Source organism: Rhipicephalus microplus, chromosome 2, assembly GCF_043290135.1.
Source record: "Rhipicephalus microplus isolate Deutch F79 chromosome 2, USDA_Rmic, whole genome shotgun sequence".
Classification (NCBI taxonomy): Eukaryota; Metazoa; Arthropoda; class Arachnida; order Ixodida; family Ixodidae; genus Rhipicephalus; species Rhipicephalus microplus.
This window is the reverse complement of record NC_134701.1, coordinates 263,756,272-263,775,026: the sequence shown is the minus strand read 5'-3', so window position 1 is coordinate 263,775,026 and position 18,755 is coordinate 263,756,272. Positions and strand designations below refer to the sequence as shown.

Genomic DNA, 18,755 nt, shown 5'->3' with positions numbered 1-18,755 from the left:
GCCCTTCAACACTTCTCCAAGCAATCGTCAAATGGCTACATAAATCCACTTATCCCTTGACGAATCGACTACTGCGCAAAATTTCAGGTTACAGGGATTTGTCACAAGCTTAAGCGCCCTTTTTCTCTCCTGTCATACTAGTGATAGCACTGAATTCTATGCAGAGAGAGGGATAACAGGGGGGTAAGAAGACATCATGAACTTGAGCACTTTTTTTCTTTCTTAAAGCGTGGCCTACTTTCAACGTGATCACAAGCAAGCGCACAGGTGCATGGTGGCACCCTGCGGTGACCCCAATAACTATGCAGCTTATGATGCTCAAATCGGCCGATAGCCATAGACTCATAAAGTTTATGGAGCACTCATTTTGGGCTATGGCATCATTTGTAAGGAGAGAACAATGTCTAGTTCACTGTGACGATTGATTGTAAATTCCAGGTAGCGTGCAGCACAATGATGTTTGATTTGCATGTTCTCAGGAGCCTCAACTATTGATCGGTAGCATCTTCCTACCATGCTGATAAACTGTTACAGGCCCTCTTGAAAGTCTTCAGCACTAAGTTCTTACATATTAATCACAAGATGGTTGCTGCAATGCACGCATGAGGCTACACGAGTGTAGCATTGCATTACATGCAGCAGATAATGGCCCTTTCACATACATGACACTGCATGATTGAAACACAACACATCATGCAGCCAAACCACCATTGCCTACCTGGTAGACAAGTGCATCTATTCAGGCAGATTAACGAGGTCGCATAGTGACGTGCACTGAAAAACCAGGACAAAAGAAAGGCGGTAGACAAGCCAAATGCAGGTGTCTAGTTTGCAAGGTCCCTTGTTTTACCCGCTCATGATGGTTTATCAATAAAGCAGAGAGCCAAATCACTTTGAAGTGCACACTACATAAGCACTGCCAAAGCTATAGAAGATACATTCAGATGCATGCGTATAACTAGTCTGATCACCCTCAGATCGTCATGGCATAAACAGAAAGCTTCATATCTCTCACTATGTGTCCGTTTTGTGCCTTGCACTCCAATTGTAAGCCCCAACTGCTATAGTGAGTGCAGAAGCCTCACGACAGAAACTAGAATACACTTTACACGGCAGTTTGGTCCTACAAGAACCGATACAAAGCTGCTCACTCATACAACCTGCAACAAATCTGTCACGTGGAACGAGAGAAGACAGCGAGACAATAGAAAAGCATCAAGAGCTAACAGCTGTAATGTAAGCACAATCTTGCCTTTTTGGAGAAAGACATCAAGCTGATCCATGCAGATCTCTTTGAGCTCCTTCTCGCTCTTGTCCTTTTTCACGAGTGCCATGACATACTTTGAAAGTGCCACTGGGTCAGCATCACACCTACAGATAGAAAGAATGCACTGACTACAAACTCAACTCTGCACGACAGCCACTGATCTGGTTGCAAAGGCAGTATAAGGTATGGCATACTGTGGTTTCTTGCCAACTGCGTCTTGGACAAACTACAGCAAGTGTGTCATGTCATTGCAGGCACATTTTGAGACTTTTGCGATATTCAGCTTCATATGTGGGCAAAAGATCGATAGCATACAGCATGGAATGCCTTGAATCCTGCCAATTGAAACATTCATGCGCAAACAACGCAATATCCTACTACTCCATTTGCGCTCGAAATATATTGCGCTCGAAATAAAGAGTAATATCCCGTCGTTTTGTGAATCTTAGTTCAGAGTGTGAATCTCAGTTCATTGTAGTAGCAACGAGTCAAGCAACAGGTCTCGGCAAGACTAAATCATTAAACGACGCTAGACATGAGAAAATGAAGCCGGCTCATGTCTTCCAGCATAGGACGCAGGTGGGTGGCTGGATCGCGTTACGCAAATAGGTGTCAGGGCATTGCGAATGTCGATTTCGGTGGAGAAAAATGACAGCATCATTACAGCACACGTACGTACATTCGGCCTACGCGTTCAGCCGACCACACAGAAAACAGATCGCACGGCGAGTGTGTGAGCTTTTCGAGGCATCGATGAGGCGAGCCGTGCCTCACATTGCGCCTGACGCTGGTTTCCAGATCGCGCTCGGTTTCAGGAACAGCGATCGAGTACGGTCAGCTGTGTTTACAAAGAGATGCTACACATGAGCAAAACGAAGATGGGGGGGTCACAGCAAGCAACAGCAGACTTTGTGGGGTACAGTGCTCAGGAACAGGTCATAATATAAACGTACACGTACGCGACAAGACGTTTTTTTTCCTCGTCCAACGAACAAATAAACGAGAGCGCAGCTCGTTTCTGGGTACGTGGACACCAAACGCCGAAAGAATCGCCTCTCTGGCCCAAGGACAGCGAAACTCCCGCTACTTACATGTGTTCTAGGTAGCCCGTAAGCCAACTTTTCAGCGCCTCTGAGTTCTCGATTATCATCGCGGGTGGAGATTTTCGTACGCCTCCTTTTAATGTTCAGTTATTAGAGCAATACGAAAAACTTAAGCCTAATATACGAGTGGTGTCTATGAATTTTTTTGAAAGGCTCGATTGTCACAACTGCCTTTCAGGTCACGGGGCACGTTGCAACAGTCCTTCAACTGTTTGATATATTTTCAGTGCTGTCCATAGTTCACATTTTCAGTCCTCGTGCGAAGTCATATTGTCATTAGGAATCTTGTACACACGGAATCGCACACCGATATTATGAAGATGGCCGTGTGGGGTGTTTCAAATACCTGAAACAACAACTATATGTCATATATATTTTAAAAATAAACTTTTTTTAAACAACTTAGTAATATTTTAACGCAAATTTAATAATAATAATAATACTTGAGTCATTTTATTTTAGATACAGTTGTATTACTTGCTGCTTCACATTTTATTTGCTCCCCTCTTTTCGACGGCCATTCCTGGCTAGCAGGTACGACACCGATGTTCACTTGGTTTGAAATCTGAAATAATCATAAATTCCAGCTTGCTTTTAGCTACCGAAATTGTTTGCTGAGACAGTATTGTCTATATATCAAATGGCTGTAGTGGTCGTTTCTTTTTTTTAATTTTGTATAAAGTATTAAAAATATGTCATCGGAGCTAATGCTCCTTGACGAATAGTTGCTGAAAGGTTTTCATACACTTGGGTCGTCATACCGTACACCAGTTTTTTTGCTGCTGTGCGCAAGTGTAAAGTAGTTTTGTTTCTTCCTTTCCCAGCCAAGATGAAGACCATTAAAGCGGAGCAAATCGTCAAAATCCCAGACAACGGTAAGCAGCTTACTGAACTTTCGCGCAGCATGTACCGGTAGTCTCACCCGTATTGAGGTTGACGACTGGTAAATTGAATGTTGTTAATTTGTGTTAGCCGTCCTCAGTGTGGGAAACGTTTCGAGCACAGTTTTTTTAAAGTTGTCAACAATGCTGTACGTTTTCTTTTGACTAGGGCATGCACCGTCTATTCAGTCGTGGACTAAAGAAAACGTGGGCCGTGCGGCCGATCACATTCGGCATTGCTGTGTGACGTGCTCAAACACTGTCGGCTCGAATATGCTCTATTAATGTTCTCAGAAAATGTTAGTTACGTCTGTTTCGCTGTCAGGTTTGTTTGCATCGACGAGTGTTAACGAGTGACGTGATCGAACGTCGCGTGCATGTTGCGTGCAGTGTTTTGTGGCTTGCGCTCGGAATGCCCGTTTTATTTTGCCTGCAGTGACCGTGTCTGCAAACTCGCGGCGCGTTCGTGTCAAGGGACCCCGTGGAGTCCTCACGCGAGACTTCAGGCACATTCAGGTTGACATCAGCATGATCGGCAAGAAGCGTCTTCAAGTGCGAAAGTGGTTCGGCATCCGCAAGGAACTCGCCACTGTGCGGACAGTCTGCTCTCACGTGGAGAACATGATCAAGGGTGTCACAAAGGTAAATGTCTTGCTTCCGGCTGGGCCTTTACGATGTTCGCCATAACTGTCACATAGAAATGATCCTGGGAGAAAGCGCTATGCGTGCACGAGTTCCTTTGCTCAGCAAACGCGGACTGAGTCAAGATTGCTTTGTATACTTCTGAAGCCGTTCTGCATGTTTCAACGCATAGATGTTGGCCAACACATTGATTGTTATATTAGATTCAAGTAACTCGTCACTAACATAGGGCAGAAGTACCAGCCAACACTCTCTAGCACTCTCCTCTCACCTTTACTCACTCTCATTCACATTAGCTCGCTCGCACTCAGTTGGCATCTTCAAGGAATCAGCACTGAGTAGAACCCATGCTCGTCTATTCACTGTCATTTTTTCGATTCTGGTCACGGGGGCAATCACGATTTTCGCGCAGGCAAAAACATTAGGAGCCCTGGGTGGTCGAAATTTTCATAGTACTTTGCTTTGGTGGGCCTTAATGTTGTGTTTTGGCACATGAAACTCAAGAAATTAGTGATATTGTGAAGTTCATTCACCCCGGCCTGTGTAATGTTGCAATATGAACAGGTCACCTGGTGCCCTTTCCCTCTTTGTAATTCTAAAATGTTGCTCTCACCTTACTTGCAAAATTTATGCTTTCTTGTTAACATTTAATGTTTACAACAGGACTATCAGTCATGTAAGGATTTTTTTTAATGATAAATACAGTGGAACTTCGATTATTTGTCTCCCGGTTTCACGACGACCCGAATTTTACGACGAATCTGTTAGGTCCCGGAAATATCCCTATCGGAATAATGTATTAAAAACCTTGGTTATATGACGCAGTTTCACGCCGACCCCGCATCTTACGACGACATTCAGATTTTGTTCAAAAGAAAAACTCCTTTACTCGAATCAGGCGTGGACCAAATATTAATGAGTGCAAAATGTAGACTTGCGTTCCCCTAGGTTGATGATTAGAAAGGTAGAAAGCGAGACGGATGTCTTCTTGGAATTGAAAATTTAATCTCCTAAATGTTTATGCGCTTCTACACCGCAATCAAGTGTGCGTGTGTCTGGGGTCGTTACCTAGTCAAGCGCTATCCACACAAAGTAGCTCAAGTCGGCCGAAAAGCAGGTATTTTGTCGTTTTCGGTCCATGGAAACATTTTCTGGCCGACATACAGCTGATCTCCTGCCTTTGTCGCAGTCACAGGCTTGCGGACACATAAGGGCCCGACGCAGCTGTTCTCACTGTGAAAGATTACTTTCACTTGACGTCGACGTTCATACTAACAGCGGGACATCACTAGTTGCACTTCACAAAGCCGCAAATTACAACGTGCATAGCTCAGTCGCACACAAAGGCATTCTACGCACACTTGTGGTCAGTTGCCATTGTGTGATAGCGATGACACTGTGTCCGACTGTTCTGACGGGAGGCTATTGGCAACACTGTTTCGGTTTCATTTTCATGCGCAGGCAATTTTCGGACTCTATTTACCGGTACAAAGATGTGCTGTGGATTCATTTCTCTTTCCACTTAGTTACGCTGTCGCTGGCAAGAAGCGAGAATAATTTAATCTATCTTTCTAGTAGAGGCACAAGGTCGTGTCGTGGGCTTATTCAGGCGGTCTATACCCATTTTTTTTGGGACAAGGCTGAGTGTCATTGCTATATTTTTAGTTTTTCGATTATACGGCGCCCGGATTGTATGACTGTTTTGCGTGGTCCCCTGAAAGTCTTATAATCAGGGTTCCACTGTATAAAGGGAGGTTGAAATATCACGAACATTGGTTGTGATAATTTTGCCTAAATTGTTCAAAGGCTAGTGACATGATATTTGTATTGGACAACATGAAATTATTGAGTAAACATTTGCTGCTGTGCATGTTTGCTCTGTAAGTAATGCCTCTCTTCATGGCAGTTCGACACAGTAACTTGGTAATGTTTTACTACTTGCACACAACTTTTTAAGTCTGGATAATTGTCCGTTATGTTCTAACAAAGAAATAATGTAACATTTTGGTAATCAAATACCAATGACTTCAACTTGTGCTGAAAGTTAGGAATATTTATTCAGTCTGACTAAATTAATTTATGTGAGTGTACTCATACTTGTTCATGCTAAACAGGCTTTCGTGTAAAGTAAATATGAGTAATTATATATGTTCACGTACATCAAGAAATCAGAAACTCGGTTCAAAAGTAAAACTGCAGTTCACAGCAATTTTTGTTTTTGCCTTAACATTTTCTGTCTTGTTTAATATGATGAGCTAGATTGTGTACACCAGCGCACTCATGTCACGGTAATACTGCTCTACACCTTTGGATAGGTTATCCTGAAACATTGGGTGATGTAGCTGCTTACTAGGCAGTGATGCATGAAATTTACATATCCAATCTTCAATCATCAGGTGGTTATATATAGAGGTGTGCAAATATTCGAAATTTTGGATATTTTTTAAATAGTGTTTGCTATTCGATTTGCGTTGACATCTTTACTATTCGAACTTCTCAAAGATAAATGCAGTCAATGTCTGACTGCAAATTACACCTTAAAGGGGCCCTGCAACACTTGAGCATAGTCAGAAAATGCTGCTGATTGGTAGTAGAGGCTCCCGACATGCGAGCCAAATATTATAGCACGGGGCCTGAAATTCATAAATTATCAGGCAGCTAAAAATTGCTTTCTCTTCTCATGACAATCGTTATATGCCCAAAAATCACGTCAACGACCCAGCTATCAGCCATTCGCTGATTTGAACATGGCACGCTCGCTCGTTGCAGAGATCGTCATGGGAGGCCGCTACTTGTCCACGCTTGCACACGCGATCACACTGAAACAGCCGCGCATTCGAAGAAAAAAAAATTACTCAAGGTCGCGAAGCACGCATGACGTTTTTCTGTGGCCCTACCATCCCTCCCTGCTTAGCTTTCGTCGGGACGAGAGAAGAAAGAATGCAATTGCAGCATGTGCGAAACCTTTGCAACTCCACTTGCACTAGACGGATTCTTAAAATTTTTGCGGCATTGAATTCGTGAGGCAATAAGCTCTTCCAGTGAATTCATTGCGTAGTTACTTAAAAAAGTGATATTTAATACGCTTCACCTCATTACATTCTCGTATTGCGGCTAAGCTGCCTTTCAGGTTCCGCTCAGTTGAACTTCTCATGCATGAAATTGTCATTTTAAAAAAGTGATTCCTTAAGATTTTCAGTATGCTTCACCTCACCACATTCTCGTATTGTGACAAAGCTGGCTTTCAAGCACCACTAGTTACCGCTGCAGACTACAAAACACTGGTTCCAACATGGAGGTGATATATGTGGCAGAAATGGGGGGGCTTAGACAATGCTGTTTTGGACTTGAAATTCGAGCAAGTAGTTCAAAGAATCGTATGCTGAAGATTTTTACCGTCCAATTTTTTAAACGTTCTTTTATGTTGATATTTACGGTCAGGTTGGGAACTCCTAACTCGAAGGGAGCACGACCTTGTTTGCCACGTCAGTAGGATTCCACGGAAAATGAGGGAGGAGGAGTGGCTGAGGAAATTGCATATGTGCCTTTCACGTGTAGGGTGTTGTCGGCAACACTTCAGTTACACTAAATAGTGTATAAATACAATTCGGCATCCGCATTGTTTTATTTGGGTCAAGAGAATTATGATATACCACCCCGCCAGCGCTTTATCAACCTGGTGAAAAGAAACACTTTCATATTGCTATATCTTATTATAATATGCCTAGGGATTCTTTTTAACTTTCCAAGTTTTTGTTGTTTTTTTATTCACAATTTCGCATCAGGCTATTAAAAAAGCATTCGATTTTCACTTTGTCTTCACACTTCAATATTCAAATTTGTTATGCACCCAATTTTTTGCTATTTTCACAGCTCTAGTAATATTACATGATATCTCTAGATTTGCTGGGGAGCTGTGGATTTAGTATAACGCGAAGGGCTTTAGTGTATACTGTACTCGCAGACAAATTTTCTTGGCAGTGAAGGGAAGGCTACTGGGCTAAAGTGTGTGCGAACTGCTGAAGTATATGGTCCCACAATTGCATCAGTGTATTGCGCGTGAGAATGGTCAAAAACGTTATTTTCCCCAGATGCTGTTCATAAAGAGACTCGACGCACACTAATGAGATATTCTTATTTGTTTTACTTTATGCAGTGCCATTTTGCATTTTTGCACATGCGAAAACGTTGCGTGCACCACACAGTCAAAATGTCGTATTTGTCTATAGGTAAGCGCTCATCGCCCTCCAGCTATTATGACAAATCGCTGAATGACCTTGTGACAATCTCACTCGCGAATGGCTGTCCAAGATTGTATGCAGTGTTGTTATTGGAACATGGTCGTCATTCTAAGTGCTAGCGTAACAAAAAAAAGTTGTCCGCAAGTATAAGCCCCAAACCCTGCCTGCATTCTGCTGCAAACGAGTTTAAGTTCTTTGTGACTCCTGGCAGTTAGCATACATTAAGCTTTCTAGTACACCAGGACTTAAAAAACTCCCTGTTATAGAGAACAGTTATATTACCTCAGTTTATTACATTGGTATTCTACTGTAGCTTGCTTTGAAGCCAAAAGGGGAACATTATCTATTTTTACTTTAGCATGGCAATTTTTCTGTATGCTTTCAACCTCTGTCAAGCTCTTGAAATTGTTGAATCTGTTCTAACATGTTGTGATGCATTTGCATGCACCTTCATTACCCTCTGCATCTTGCTTTTGGTGCAGAGGTCGCAACGGTGCTATAGCACAGTTCTGGTTTTTTGGCTTGATGTTTAATTTTTGGTGTCAAGTTATTTCTGCCAGACAACATACACAAAGTGCCATTGTTTCTGTTCCCGTAGCTTGAGGCTTGCTTGGAAAAAGAGAAATTACATTCAATGTAATGTTGCATCAATGATAAATTATTTTGGGTTTTACATTTCAAAACCACAATTTGATTATAAGTGGAGAGCCCTGGGAATTTTCACTATCCGGTATTTTTAACATGCACTGACATTGAACAGTACACCGGCTTCTACCGTTTCGCCTCAGTCGAAATATGACCGCCTCAGCCAGAATTGAACCCATGCATGACCTGTGTGTCAGCAGCCGAGTACCGCGGCTCCTGTTCCACTGAGGTGGACGTTATGTAGCATTGTATGCAAGTGAAATAACAACCTGGTGCCACATGGTTGCGGGATGGAATCCTGGCAGCAGCGGCCGCATTTTGTGAATAGAGGCGGAAATGCTTGAGGCCTGTGTACTTATTTAGCACACGCTAAAGAACTCCAGGTGGTCGTAATTTTCTGGAGTCCTCCACTACAGCGTTACTCGTAGTCGTATCGGAGTTTTGGGACTTCGCTAAACAGGTGTCACATAGTGCAATTTGCATGAGTGGGTTGTGCAAAGTTTTCCACCCGTTGCAAACAAGTCGGTCATGATTTTTTCGTCGTCAGATATAGCATCGACAAAGTGCACGTAATGGCCTATAAATCTGTAGCAGATGCCTTGCAGTTTCATAGAATTGGATAATTGCATAGTGGTTGCTTCCCTAGTTAGCAAAAATCGTGATTTATGGCATGGTGGGCACCTCGCTTGCAAGTGTACTTGCAGCAGTTGCGCCTTTCAGCTCTCACTGTGCTGCAAGTACCACGCAGCACTTTATCTTGGGCTACAGTGAACTGCTAGTGGCTTTGCTCTTCACACAATAGAAGAAAGATTAGCAGCATAGATTCACAAATAGATTCGAAGCATAGCAATGCAAATGCAAAAAAGGGGCCACCTCACTGCAAAAAGAGGGGGTGATGGTCATCATGATTGACGTGGGTAGCTTTACATCTCCTTAGTTCCAAGCCTCCTGTAGTCTTTCTGCCAGCGAATGGTATGCAAGATGAGGATTGACTTTTCAATTTTAAAGAAGCTTGTATACTTTCTGGTTTTGAGGGCACGTACAAGTAAAAAAAAAATTTGTCACTTGAAAGCACACTTTTGTTACAGAACTGCAAGTACATAACAGTGATTGCAAAGTTAAAGTTGTGAATATAGTGTACCAGTTCTTTCAAAATATTCCTACTTTTACCGCTTTGGCAAGCATCGTCTTATCAAAAAATCATGATGAAGTAATACCTGCTGATACACTCCAAATTTGAAACAAGTGAGAGCTTGCTCACGTGAATAGGTCACGTGCAATTATTACACACACTACGTGCTGCCAAAGACCTGAGATGTTTACGCTGGTGTTTCATGTTGCAGGGTTTCCAGTACAAGATGCGTACAGTCTATGCCCACTTTCCCATCAACGTGACGACGTCTGAAAACAACACCTTGGTTGAGATCCGCAACTTCCTGGGCGAGAAGTACATCCGCAGGGTCCGCATGCAGCCTGGTGTCACGTGTGTCAACTCCACGGCGCAGAAGGATGAACTGATCCTGGAAGGCAACGACATTGAGCTTGTCTCCCGCTCTGGTTTGTTTCCGTTCCCTGCCTGTTGTTTATCGTTCATGTTGACGAATTGAGTAAGGGTGATCAACATAAGGCTTCATTTTGTTAATCCGCTATAATTTGAGGAGATATAAGCTGTGTTTATCAAGGTGATGTAAAATACTTTTAAAGGAAGCCTTTGAAAGGACGTAGAAAATAGTTTAATGGGAGTTTATTTTAGTGAGAAAAACTTGTAGTGGGTCTCTAGTCAAACAATACCAACAAAATGAAAAGCATTTCTGTGTAGACTATTTCTTTGTCTAAGATTCTATTGTGGCCCCGCCGCGGTGGTCTAATTAATGGCTGAGGTACTCAGCTGCTGACCCTCGGGTCGCGGGATCCAATCCCGACTGTGGCGGCTGCATTTCCGATAGAGGAGGAAATGTAGGCTCGTGTGCTCAGATTTGGGTGCACGTTGAAGAACCCCAGGTGGATCCCGACTGTGGCGGCTGCATTTCCGATAGAGGAGGAAATGTAGGCTCGTGTGCTCAGATTTGGGTGCACGTTAAAGAACCCCAGGTGGTCGAAATTTCCGGAGCCCTCCACTTACGGCGTCTCTCATAATCATGTGGTGCTTTTGGGACGTTAAACTCCACATATCAATCAATCGAAATTCTGCTGTGGGTAGGATGTGCCTCTGGCCGGTGGGATCTGAACCTGCAAGGCCTGTGACTAGACTAGGTGTATCACATAACAATTATTTCCTGGTGCATATAAGACAACTCTGAACCTCTCAATTTATGTGTTGGGGGAGGGGGGCTAAAGGTCAGATTTCACAGTTTATCGCACTTTTTAAGCATAAGCCTGTCCGAAGTATTAGTGTTCCATTCATAAAAGTGCTGCATCATATTAACCAAATGACCTTTTACAGACAACAATATTACAATGCTGATGCCATGGACAAGTTAGGGGTTTCGAAGCACCGTGGCTTCAAGCCTGTTTGCATTCCTGCATGTATATTCCAGTTGGTTGCTGCTTTTCTTGGGACGCTTGTTATAAAGGCAACATAAACTAAAGCTTGCACTCCGTCCAAGACCCCCTGGCATGGAATACTAAAAGTGACTTGTTTATAATGTAGCTCACATGTTTGTAGAGCACAATTTAAGTAAACAAAAAGAATTTAAGCTATTAATCAATGTAACCTGAAAATGTAGCATTCATAGTTCAAGTGTCTAAATTAAAAGCACTTTTTTTACCCTCTGCATTCTCAATTTTGGTGCAGAGGTCGCAACAGGTGCAATAGCATGGTTCTGGTTTTTTTGGTTTGAGAGCTTTTTCTGTGCTGTCAAGCTATTTCTGCCAGACGACATGCTGTTTATGGCATATTTCTTTCAGCTGCTAAACAACTTATGAAATTTCAGAGATTAGTTTTGATCTCATTTTTTTTAGCTGCAAGAATCCAACAATCTACATTTGTTCAAAACAAGGTTCTCATTGTTTCACAGCTGCAAGAATCCAGCAGTCGACGCTGGTTAAAAACAAGGATATCCGAAAGTTCTTGGACGGCATCTATGTTTCTGAGAAGGGTACAGTGGTCAAGGACGAGTGCTGAAGTGTCGCCCTGGAAGGCCAATAAAATGTGTGAAAGATGCATGCTGTGTTTTTGTAATGATTCATCACCTATCATGCAAAGATTATGTCAGTTGCTCATAAAGGCACTGTGTGCTGCAAGTTTAGGTTAATTGGACCCCGGGGTGCTAGAAGAAAAAAAACGTTCCGCAGAGTTCACAAGAATACCTTTCTGTGGCATGGCTGAACGAAGTAGTAAGTGCGACCTCTGCCCACGATGGTCGCATTGCGCTGAAATGTCAAGTGCGAAAACATGAGCGTGCTCCGGTTTCAGGAGCACATTAAAAAAAAAAAAAAGTTTGGTGGCGAAACACCCGAGCGTGCTTACCAAGTGTTTTATTATCAGGTGGTGATCCTGGCACATAAGGATCCACCCTTCTGTTTTACTTCTAATAAAGGTGGAGTTTTGACGCGCCGAAGCTACGGTAAGGATTTTGACCGTGTATCGTGACTGAATACAGCCTGACGATAGTTATAGCGCGAGAACAAAACGACGACGCAGAGACAAGAACGACACGAAAGACGAGCTTACGTCTTTCGTGTCCTTGTCTCTGTGTCGTCGTTTTGTTCTCGCGCTATAACTATCGTCATGTCATACCAACTAGCCCAAGCTGCCACACTTCTATGAATACAGCCCGTTTTTTTGTAAAGAACAATGGCTGCTGGGAGGATCTCGCCATTTATGTCCCAAGCAACGCCTCCCAGAAAAACTATACCTGGAACGTCGCTCTCTTCAATTGGGAGCCTCCTGCCAGCACGCAATCTCGGAGGCCACGCCTCCTGCCTTGTGTTGCGACCGGCCGCGGCGTGAGACCGCTCAGTCACATGACATCACGGCTGCTCGGAGGCAACTGTGAGAGCATTGCTGTGTTCGCAGGAGGCGGCCGTCGGAGACGCTTGCCTTGAAGGAGGAGGGTAAAATCAGAGGGTAGGCCAGCGCGTTCGCGGCTCACGTTCCAGACATAATTTCTTTAGGAGGCGTTGTCATTTCTCTGTCTGCGGTTTTCGGGTGTAGGTGGCAGCACATAACGCGCTAACGTGATTGTAGCTGGGCGAAACCCCTCTAGGCGTCCTTTCCCGCCATCTTGTTCACGTGGATACTCGCTGCGATCAGGTAACTGTCAAATTAAGTTATATTTATGCGTTTATACAGATAAACAGCTTTCTCAGTTTGCGACGGAATAATATACGCCCCATTCTCGGTCGAATCAGCCTCAGCGTGCTTCTACCTGGAGCGCGTTGCTTTGTGGACCACTTTAGTTGTGCCTGTGCGGCCGTATTATTTCCGAGCCGGCTTCAAGCAAACCGGGCTCGTGGAGAAGTATTAAACTGTTCGGAAGCATTCAAAACGGACATAAAAGTGTCAGCCTACTTCTAATTTTTCTGCTAGTTTTCTCTCAATGTTGGTGCCGCTGCTTTCCGGAGCAGCCGCGTTGTTGCTGCCGGTACGATTACGAGCGGTTGAAGCCGTGAAAGCAATTCGTCCGTAATATCTTCCTTTACGCAACGTATCAGCATTTAAGAATGATTTGTAATTGAATGCCGTTGAAGTCATTGGACTGCGCGTGTTCTTTCATTTCTGGCTGACTTCTCGTTAACTGGTGGCAATGAACATATGGTTTGAGGAAGGAAGGAGGTCACGCCTGCGGCAAAAAACATTTCTCAGCGAACCTCGTCTCTCATTTTTCAGCGAGTAGTGACAAGAGGCATGAGTTCACAGGATAAGTTAACAAGGATCGCCATTGTCAATACAGACAAATGCAAGCCCAAGAGATGCAAACAAGAGTGCAAGAAGTCGTGTCCTGTTGTGAGACTCGGTAAGAGTGACCCCCATTTGGCCTGCTGCGGAGGTTAGCTCCGTTCATGCGTTGGTTGCTCAAGTTTGCGACGCATTTCTTCTGTCCAGGCAAACTTTGCATAGAAGTAACGCCCAACGACAAGATCGCTGCGATATCGGAGAACTTGTGCATCGGTTGTGGTATCTGCGTCAAGGTGGGTAATCAGCCTCGCCTCTATGAATGGCATTACTTACGTTTACCTCGCGTTTCGTCATTAGTAGCTTACTGTACGCACTATAGTGCTGTAAGTCAGTGCAGAGGCGACAGTGTGCGCCGCATTGGTTTACGTAGTGTTTATTTTGTTGCAGAAATGCCCGTTTGAAGCCATTTCTATTATCAACTTGCCCAGCAACCTTGAGAAAGATACGACTCATAGGTACAGCCAGAACTCCTTTAAGTTGCACAGGTGAGTGATGTTGAAGATTTGCTTCTAATTGAGCAGAACATCATCAAGCATCTGTGCATCATGTTCCAGGTTACCTACTCCAAGACCCGGTGAAGTTTTGGGTCTGGTTGGGACAAATGGAATAGGAAAATCAACTGCCCTCAAGATCCTGGCTGGGAAACTGAAACCCAACTTAGGTCGTTATGGAGTAAGTAGAAAAGGTTGTGTGTGCTTCATGGGTCACTCGACATAACACATTTGAACAAATAGTGCATTCTCATTTCTTACCCGTGCAGTTTCTCATCTCTTACCCGTGCAGTGGAAATAATGTTCATTTCCAGCTCCACAATACGGCTCCTGCTGTTACTTAATAAAAAAAAATTGCAGGCCGAACATTGACTTGCTAGGGTGACATGTTTATTCAATTACATGTATACTTGGAATTGCAGAGAACTGAGGTAATTGGTACATTTTCATTCCAAGAGAGACAGGGTGTGCAAAAGTGGACACAAGAAGGATGCTGGGACACCACAAACGTCTACTAACAACCGTGCTGTCTTGACATCCTTGTGACCATGTTTGCGTGCCTTCTCTCTTTTAAAATGATTACGTACCTCTGTAAATAGAGCAATATCTTTAGTTGTAGCAACTGTGCTGGATACTTTTTTGGAAAATTTAAATTACATTCGGTAAAATGAGCATGATCGGAGTGTTTGTACTGTTTTTAACAGCAACCTTTTCTGCTTCGTGTATTCCACCAATATTAATTTTTGGCGCCTCGCCGCGGTGGTCTAGTGCCTAAGGTACTCGGCTGCTGACCCGCAGGTCGCGGGATCGAATCCCGGCTGCGGCGGCCGCATTTTTGATGGAGGCAAAAATGCTGTAGGCCCGTGCACTCAGATTTGGGTGCGCTTAAAGAACCCCAGGTGGTCGAAATTGCCAGAGCTCTCCACTACAGCGTCTCTCATAATCATATGGTAGTTTTGGGACGTTAAAACCCACATATATAATATTAATATTTGGTGTTATAATGGACACCAGTTCTTGTATGATCTACTTTGGCGTGTCACTTTGAAGTTATCATGTGTCTGCTTCTGCATACGTATCAAGCATTACCGCAATTTCACTCACTTGTAATTTATCTCCATGCTCATAAAGGATCCTCCAGACTGGACGGAGATTCTGCAGTACTTCCGCGGTTCGGAGCTTCAGAACTACTTCACCAAGATCTTGGAAGATGATCTGAAAGCGATTATCAAGCCCCAGTACGTCGACCAGATTCCCAAGGCTGTCAAGGTAAGCACTTTCACGCTTAACTTACCAGTGGGATTATTGACAACTAGTAAGCTTCTCTAAATGCTGGCTAAAATGTGTGTGTGGGCTCGTTTGATATGCCTGCATCTGCTGTACAATATGCATTCATCAGTAGGCCAAAATGCCCTTGCTTTGGCCTCACAGTTTTATCCTCCACGTTACGAGAAAACTGTGGTCTTTTCACAAACTATGTTGCTGGAGGGCTGTTTCATTCTGTTGCAGTGAAGAAGGTTATAGGTTTCCAGTGGCAGCATTTGGGGGGGAGGGGGGGGGGGCTGGTGTTTGAATGCAAAATTTAAGGTGTGCTTAAATCTAAAAAGCAACTGTAGGAAAAAATTGGTGCAAGTGAACTTACATGTGGCTTGGGGGAGTTGCTTGATCAGTTTTCTTGAGTTTGGCTGCCTCAATAATTGACTTCTGCGTAGTTACCGTAAGTTGCTTTGGGTTTTACTGCTTCTTCCTTAGTGTCCATGTGCTGACTTCCGACAACGTAAGAAAAGGCTATTCCTTGACACCACCTATCCAAGAACTTTTGTTTTTAGTCCGTGTTTGTCTCTTGCGTACTACAGAATGGATGCTGCCTTAAGTTCAGAAATACTGTGTGACAGCTCTCGGAGCTTGGTGAACTTTGCTGTTGGTGAACTGGTGCATATTTGCTGTGATAAAGAAAAGTAGGGTGAAGCATTGTGTAGTTCCTTGTATAATCTGTACTCTTTTGCAGGGATCTGTGCAGCAACTCATAGACAAAAAGGATGAAATGAAGAATCAGGATGAAGTGTGCAGCGTGCTCGGTTCGTATATCTTTTATTAATAGAAAGAAGCTTTACGGCAGCCAAATCTAATTGACTCTTATGGAGTGGTGTAAAAGTCTTGATGTTACTCGGCAGCCTTAGAAAAAGATGGGGCATAATTTGTTAAAATTAAGAGGAATGGTGAACTTCTGAATCTTGGAAGCATAAATCCATCCTTTTTCTTTTTTGCAAACACTTTCGAGGTGCAATGCAAAACTATAGCCCATTGTACCTAGCATTATAATGAGACAAGTGTTGCGACTCAGTAAGCTTAAGGAAGGTAATATTGAGGGCTCATATCTTTGTTGAATGCAACTTTGATCAAAACCGTTAAATTGTGAAGCCAAAGAACCTTTCTCGGCTTTCTTATCTACTCATTTTCATCGGTGCAGTAAGCTGTCTCTTATGAAATATAGCAGGGGCAAATATGGTGTGCATTTAGTTTTGTGGATTATTTCAAGTTATTATGCTACATAACTGAAAGTTGAGTAGCCATTTTACCAACTTACAAGCAGTGCATTTCAAGAAATTTTATTTTAGTAAACCTGCCCCTATTTTCTCTCTCAGTGCCTCCACTTTAGGCACTTTACCGTACTGCACCTGTTTGCAGTAATTGTGTAGTTGAAAGTTGCAAACTTGCTTCTTTTTTTTTTTTTAACTCTTTAATTCTTAGTACAGTTGAACCCCTTTATAAGAGGCAGCAATTCTTGTCATGTCTCTTATAAGCGGAGTACCACGCATGCATTTTCTTATCAGCCCGTATTTTACTGTAGGCACACTGGTGTCTCTCTTAAACCCATTTGTTTCTTATATCAGTGTGGCATGGTTGGCCCCTTAGTGGCCCCTAATGTTTGACTGTGTATAAAAAAGCTTGATACCTAAACACGTCACTTGACTTCAACTGTTAGTACATCATGCCTGTCTTTCTGTTTTTATGTGATCAAACAAGAGCTTCCAGGGCAAAGTTTCTTGTTAATGCTTGTTTCACCTGTCACTAGGCCATGTGTCTGACACAATCTTAATTAGAATAAGTAGATGGTAAAGCCAAGGAAGGTATAGGGGATCTCAATTATGTTGTTTTAAGTGCATTGTAGTAACTGCGATAAAGATGGAAAGAACTCCATACTGTGTTCTTCGTGTTTTCCAAACTGTGTTCCTCAAACTTAAATGGAGCACATTATGATGGCCCTCTTTTTGATGCAGACCTCAACAATGTGAGAGACAGAAATGTTGACGCGTTATCCGGAGGGGAGCTGCAACGCTTTGCCTGTGCCATGGTGTGCATACAGAAAGCAGACATGTAAGCATGCTTGTCATTGTATCCAGCATGAGCTTTTAGTTAATGGTTGATGCTGTCGGGCACTTTATTAATAATGCCTGAGCGTTAGAGGCACCATTATGCTCAAGAAGTGTGTGTGAGCCTACTGCTTGCAATAGCAGTGGGCCATAATGTTAGAAAAAAAAAGCAAATAAACAGGCAAAACAAAATCTTTTATAATAAGTGGCAATTGAATAAATGAAAATTGGAACCAAGGGCCTCTAGCAGAGAACCCAATTCTGTAATTGTTACACCGTGAATGCGCGTTTCATTGAAATTATTAGAGCACCAACATGGATTTTTTATGTGCAAGCATGCATGTTGAGGCAATGTGTTTTCATATTGCTATAGACGTATGTATGTGAATCTTAGCAACTACATGCCATCTTTATATGTCGTACTTCAACTTGCACAACGCTCAGTCTGAGTCTGACAACGCTTCACAACTGAGTGGGTCAGAATTTAGTATTGTGCTTGGGCTTTCAAGTCACTTTGCCTGGAAGAACCCCTAATTTATTCATTTCTTTCAGATTCATGTTTGACGAGCCCTCAAGTTATTTGGACGTAAAACAGAGGCTCAAGGCTGCTCAGGCGATCCGCTCCTTGATTCATCCGGAAAAGTAAGGTTGGCTCTGCATGTGTGTTTCCACAAGAATTGTATTCGTGATCGTGACATACAGTCCAACCTGCTTATAAAGAGCTCTAAAGTGCCACGTTAACGTTAAGTGGTCGTTATATCAGCGGTTTGCTGCATGTCGACTCATCCTTGAAAATGTGTGCTTTGTGGCCATTTTTTTTTTTTTTTTGCTAACAACTCCGTTGCTGACAAGGTGGGCCTTTATGTGCATTACGTGACATCCGCTTGCTCACGAGTGAATTAAACCACGTCTTCAATGAAGTCGCGTTGTTCCAATTGTAAAGAAGAAAACACATCGTTGGCAAGCAGCATCGCCACCGCTTGGGTGCTGGGCTGATCGTCGCCGGCATCTGCCTGAACGTTGCTCTGTCCCGATCGTGTTTTTATCGTAGAGCTGCCATCGCAACACACGTCACTTAAACCCCTTTTCAACTGGTGGAGGGTGCTGACATTCCCCGTTGCCTGAACTTGGGTGCTGCCATTCGCAGTCGCCTAAACCTGGAGCTGTGCAACCGAACACTACCACCCATCATGGCCACCAACAACGCGCAA

General features: G+C 43.3%; 3 protein-coding genes across 5 annotated transcripts in view; 2 read left to right on the top strand and 1 right to left on the bottom strand.

Annotated features, from left to right (window-relative positions):
• The window catches only part of swm (Zinc finger protein swm), a 104,568-nt gene extending 101,967 nt beyond the window's left edge, over nucleotides 1-2,601 (bottom strand). For all 3 annotated transcript variants that reach the window (XM_075880662.1, XM_037421072.2, XM_075880673.1), the window contains exons 1-2: nucleotides 2,359-2,601; nucleotides 1,253-1,371 (exon numbers count right to left, since the gene is read on the bottom strand). In XM_075880662.1, the coding sequence (XP_075736777.1) occupies nucleotides 1,253-1,371; nucleotides 2,359-2,417 (178 nt within the window). In that variant the 5' untranslated portion in view covers nucleotides 2,418-2,601. The remainder of the gene's footprint in view (nucleotides 1-1,252; nucleotides 1,372-2,358) is intronic.
• Nucleotides 2,602-2,819: 218 nt separating this feature from the next.
• RpL9 (ribosomal protein L9) lies at nucleotides 2,820-11,942 on the top strand. Its single transcript, XM_037421074.2, has 5 exons — nucleotides 2,820-2,904; nucleotides 3,195-3,245; nucleotides 3,688-3,893; nucleotides 10,123-10,336; nucleotides 11,797-11,942. Exons 2-5 carry the CDS (start codon nucleotides 3,200-3,202, stop codon nucleotides 11,901-11,903), a joined length of 573 nt encoding a protein of 190 aa, XP_037276971.1. The 5' UTR covers nucleotides 2,820-2,904; nucleotides 3,195-3,199; the 3' UTR covers nucleotides 11,904-11,942.
• Nucleotides 11,943-12,894: 952 nt separating this feature from the next.
• The window catches only part of pix (ATP-binding cassette sub-family E member 1 pix), a 28,994-nt gene continuing 23,133 nt past the window's right edge, over nucleotides 12,895-18,755 (top strand). The window contains exons 1-9 of the mRNA XM_037421073.2: nucleotides 12,895-13,034; nucleotides 13,611-13,737; nucleotides 13,827-13,912; nucleotides 14,067-14,164; nucleotides 14,234-14,351; nucleotides 15,302-15,439; nucleotides 16,179-16,248; nucleotides 17,452-17,548; nucleotides 18,097-18,186. Of these exons, the coding sequence (XP_037276970.1) occupies nucleotides 13,629-13,737; nucleotides 13,827-13,912; nucleotides 14,067-14,164; nucleotides 14,234-14,351; nucleotides 15,302-15,439; nucleotides 16,179-16,248; nucleotides 17,452-17,548; nucleotides 18,097-18,186 (806 nt within the window). The 5' untranslated portion in view covers nucleotides 12,895-13,034; nucleotides 13,611-13,628. The remainder of the gene's footprint in view (nucleotides 13,035-13,610; nucleotides 13,738-13,826; nucleotides 13,913-14,066; nucleotides 14,165-14,233; nucleotides 14,352-15,301; nucleotides 15,440-16,178; nucleotides 16,249-17,451; nucleotides 17,549-18,096; nucleotides 18,187-18,755) is intronic.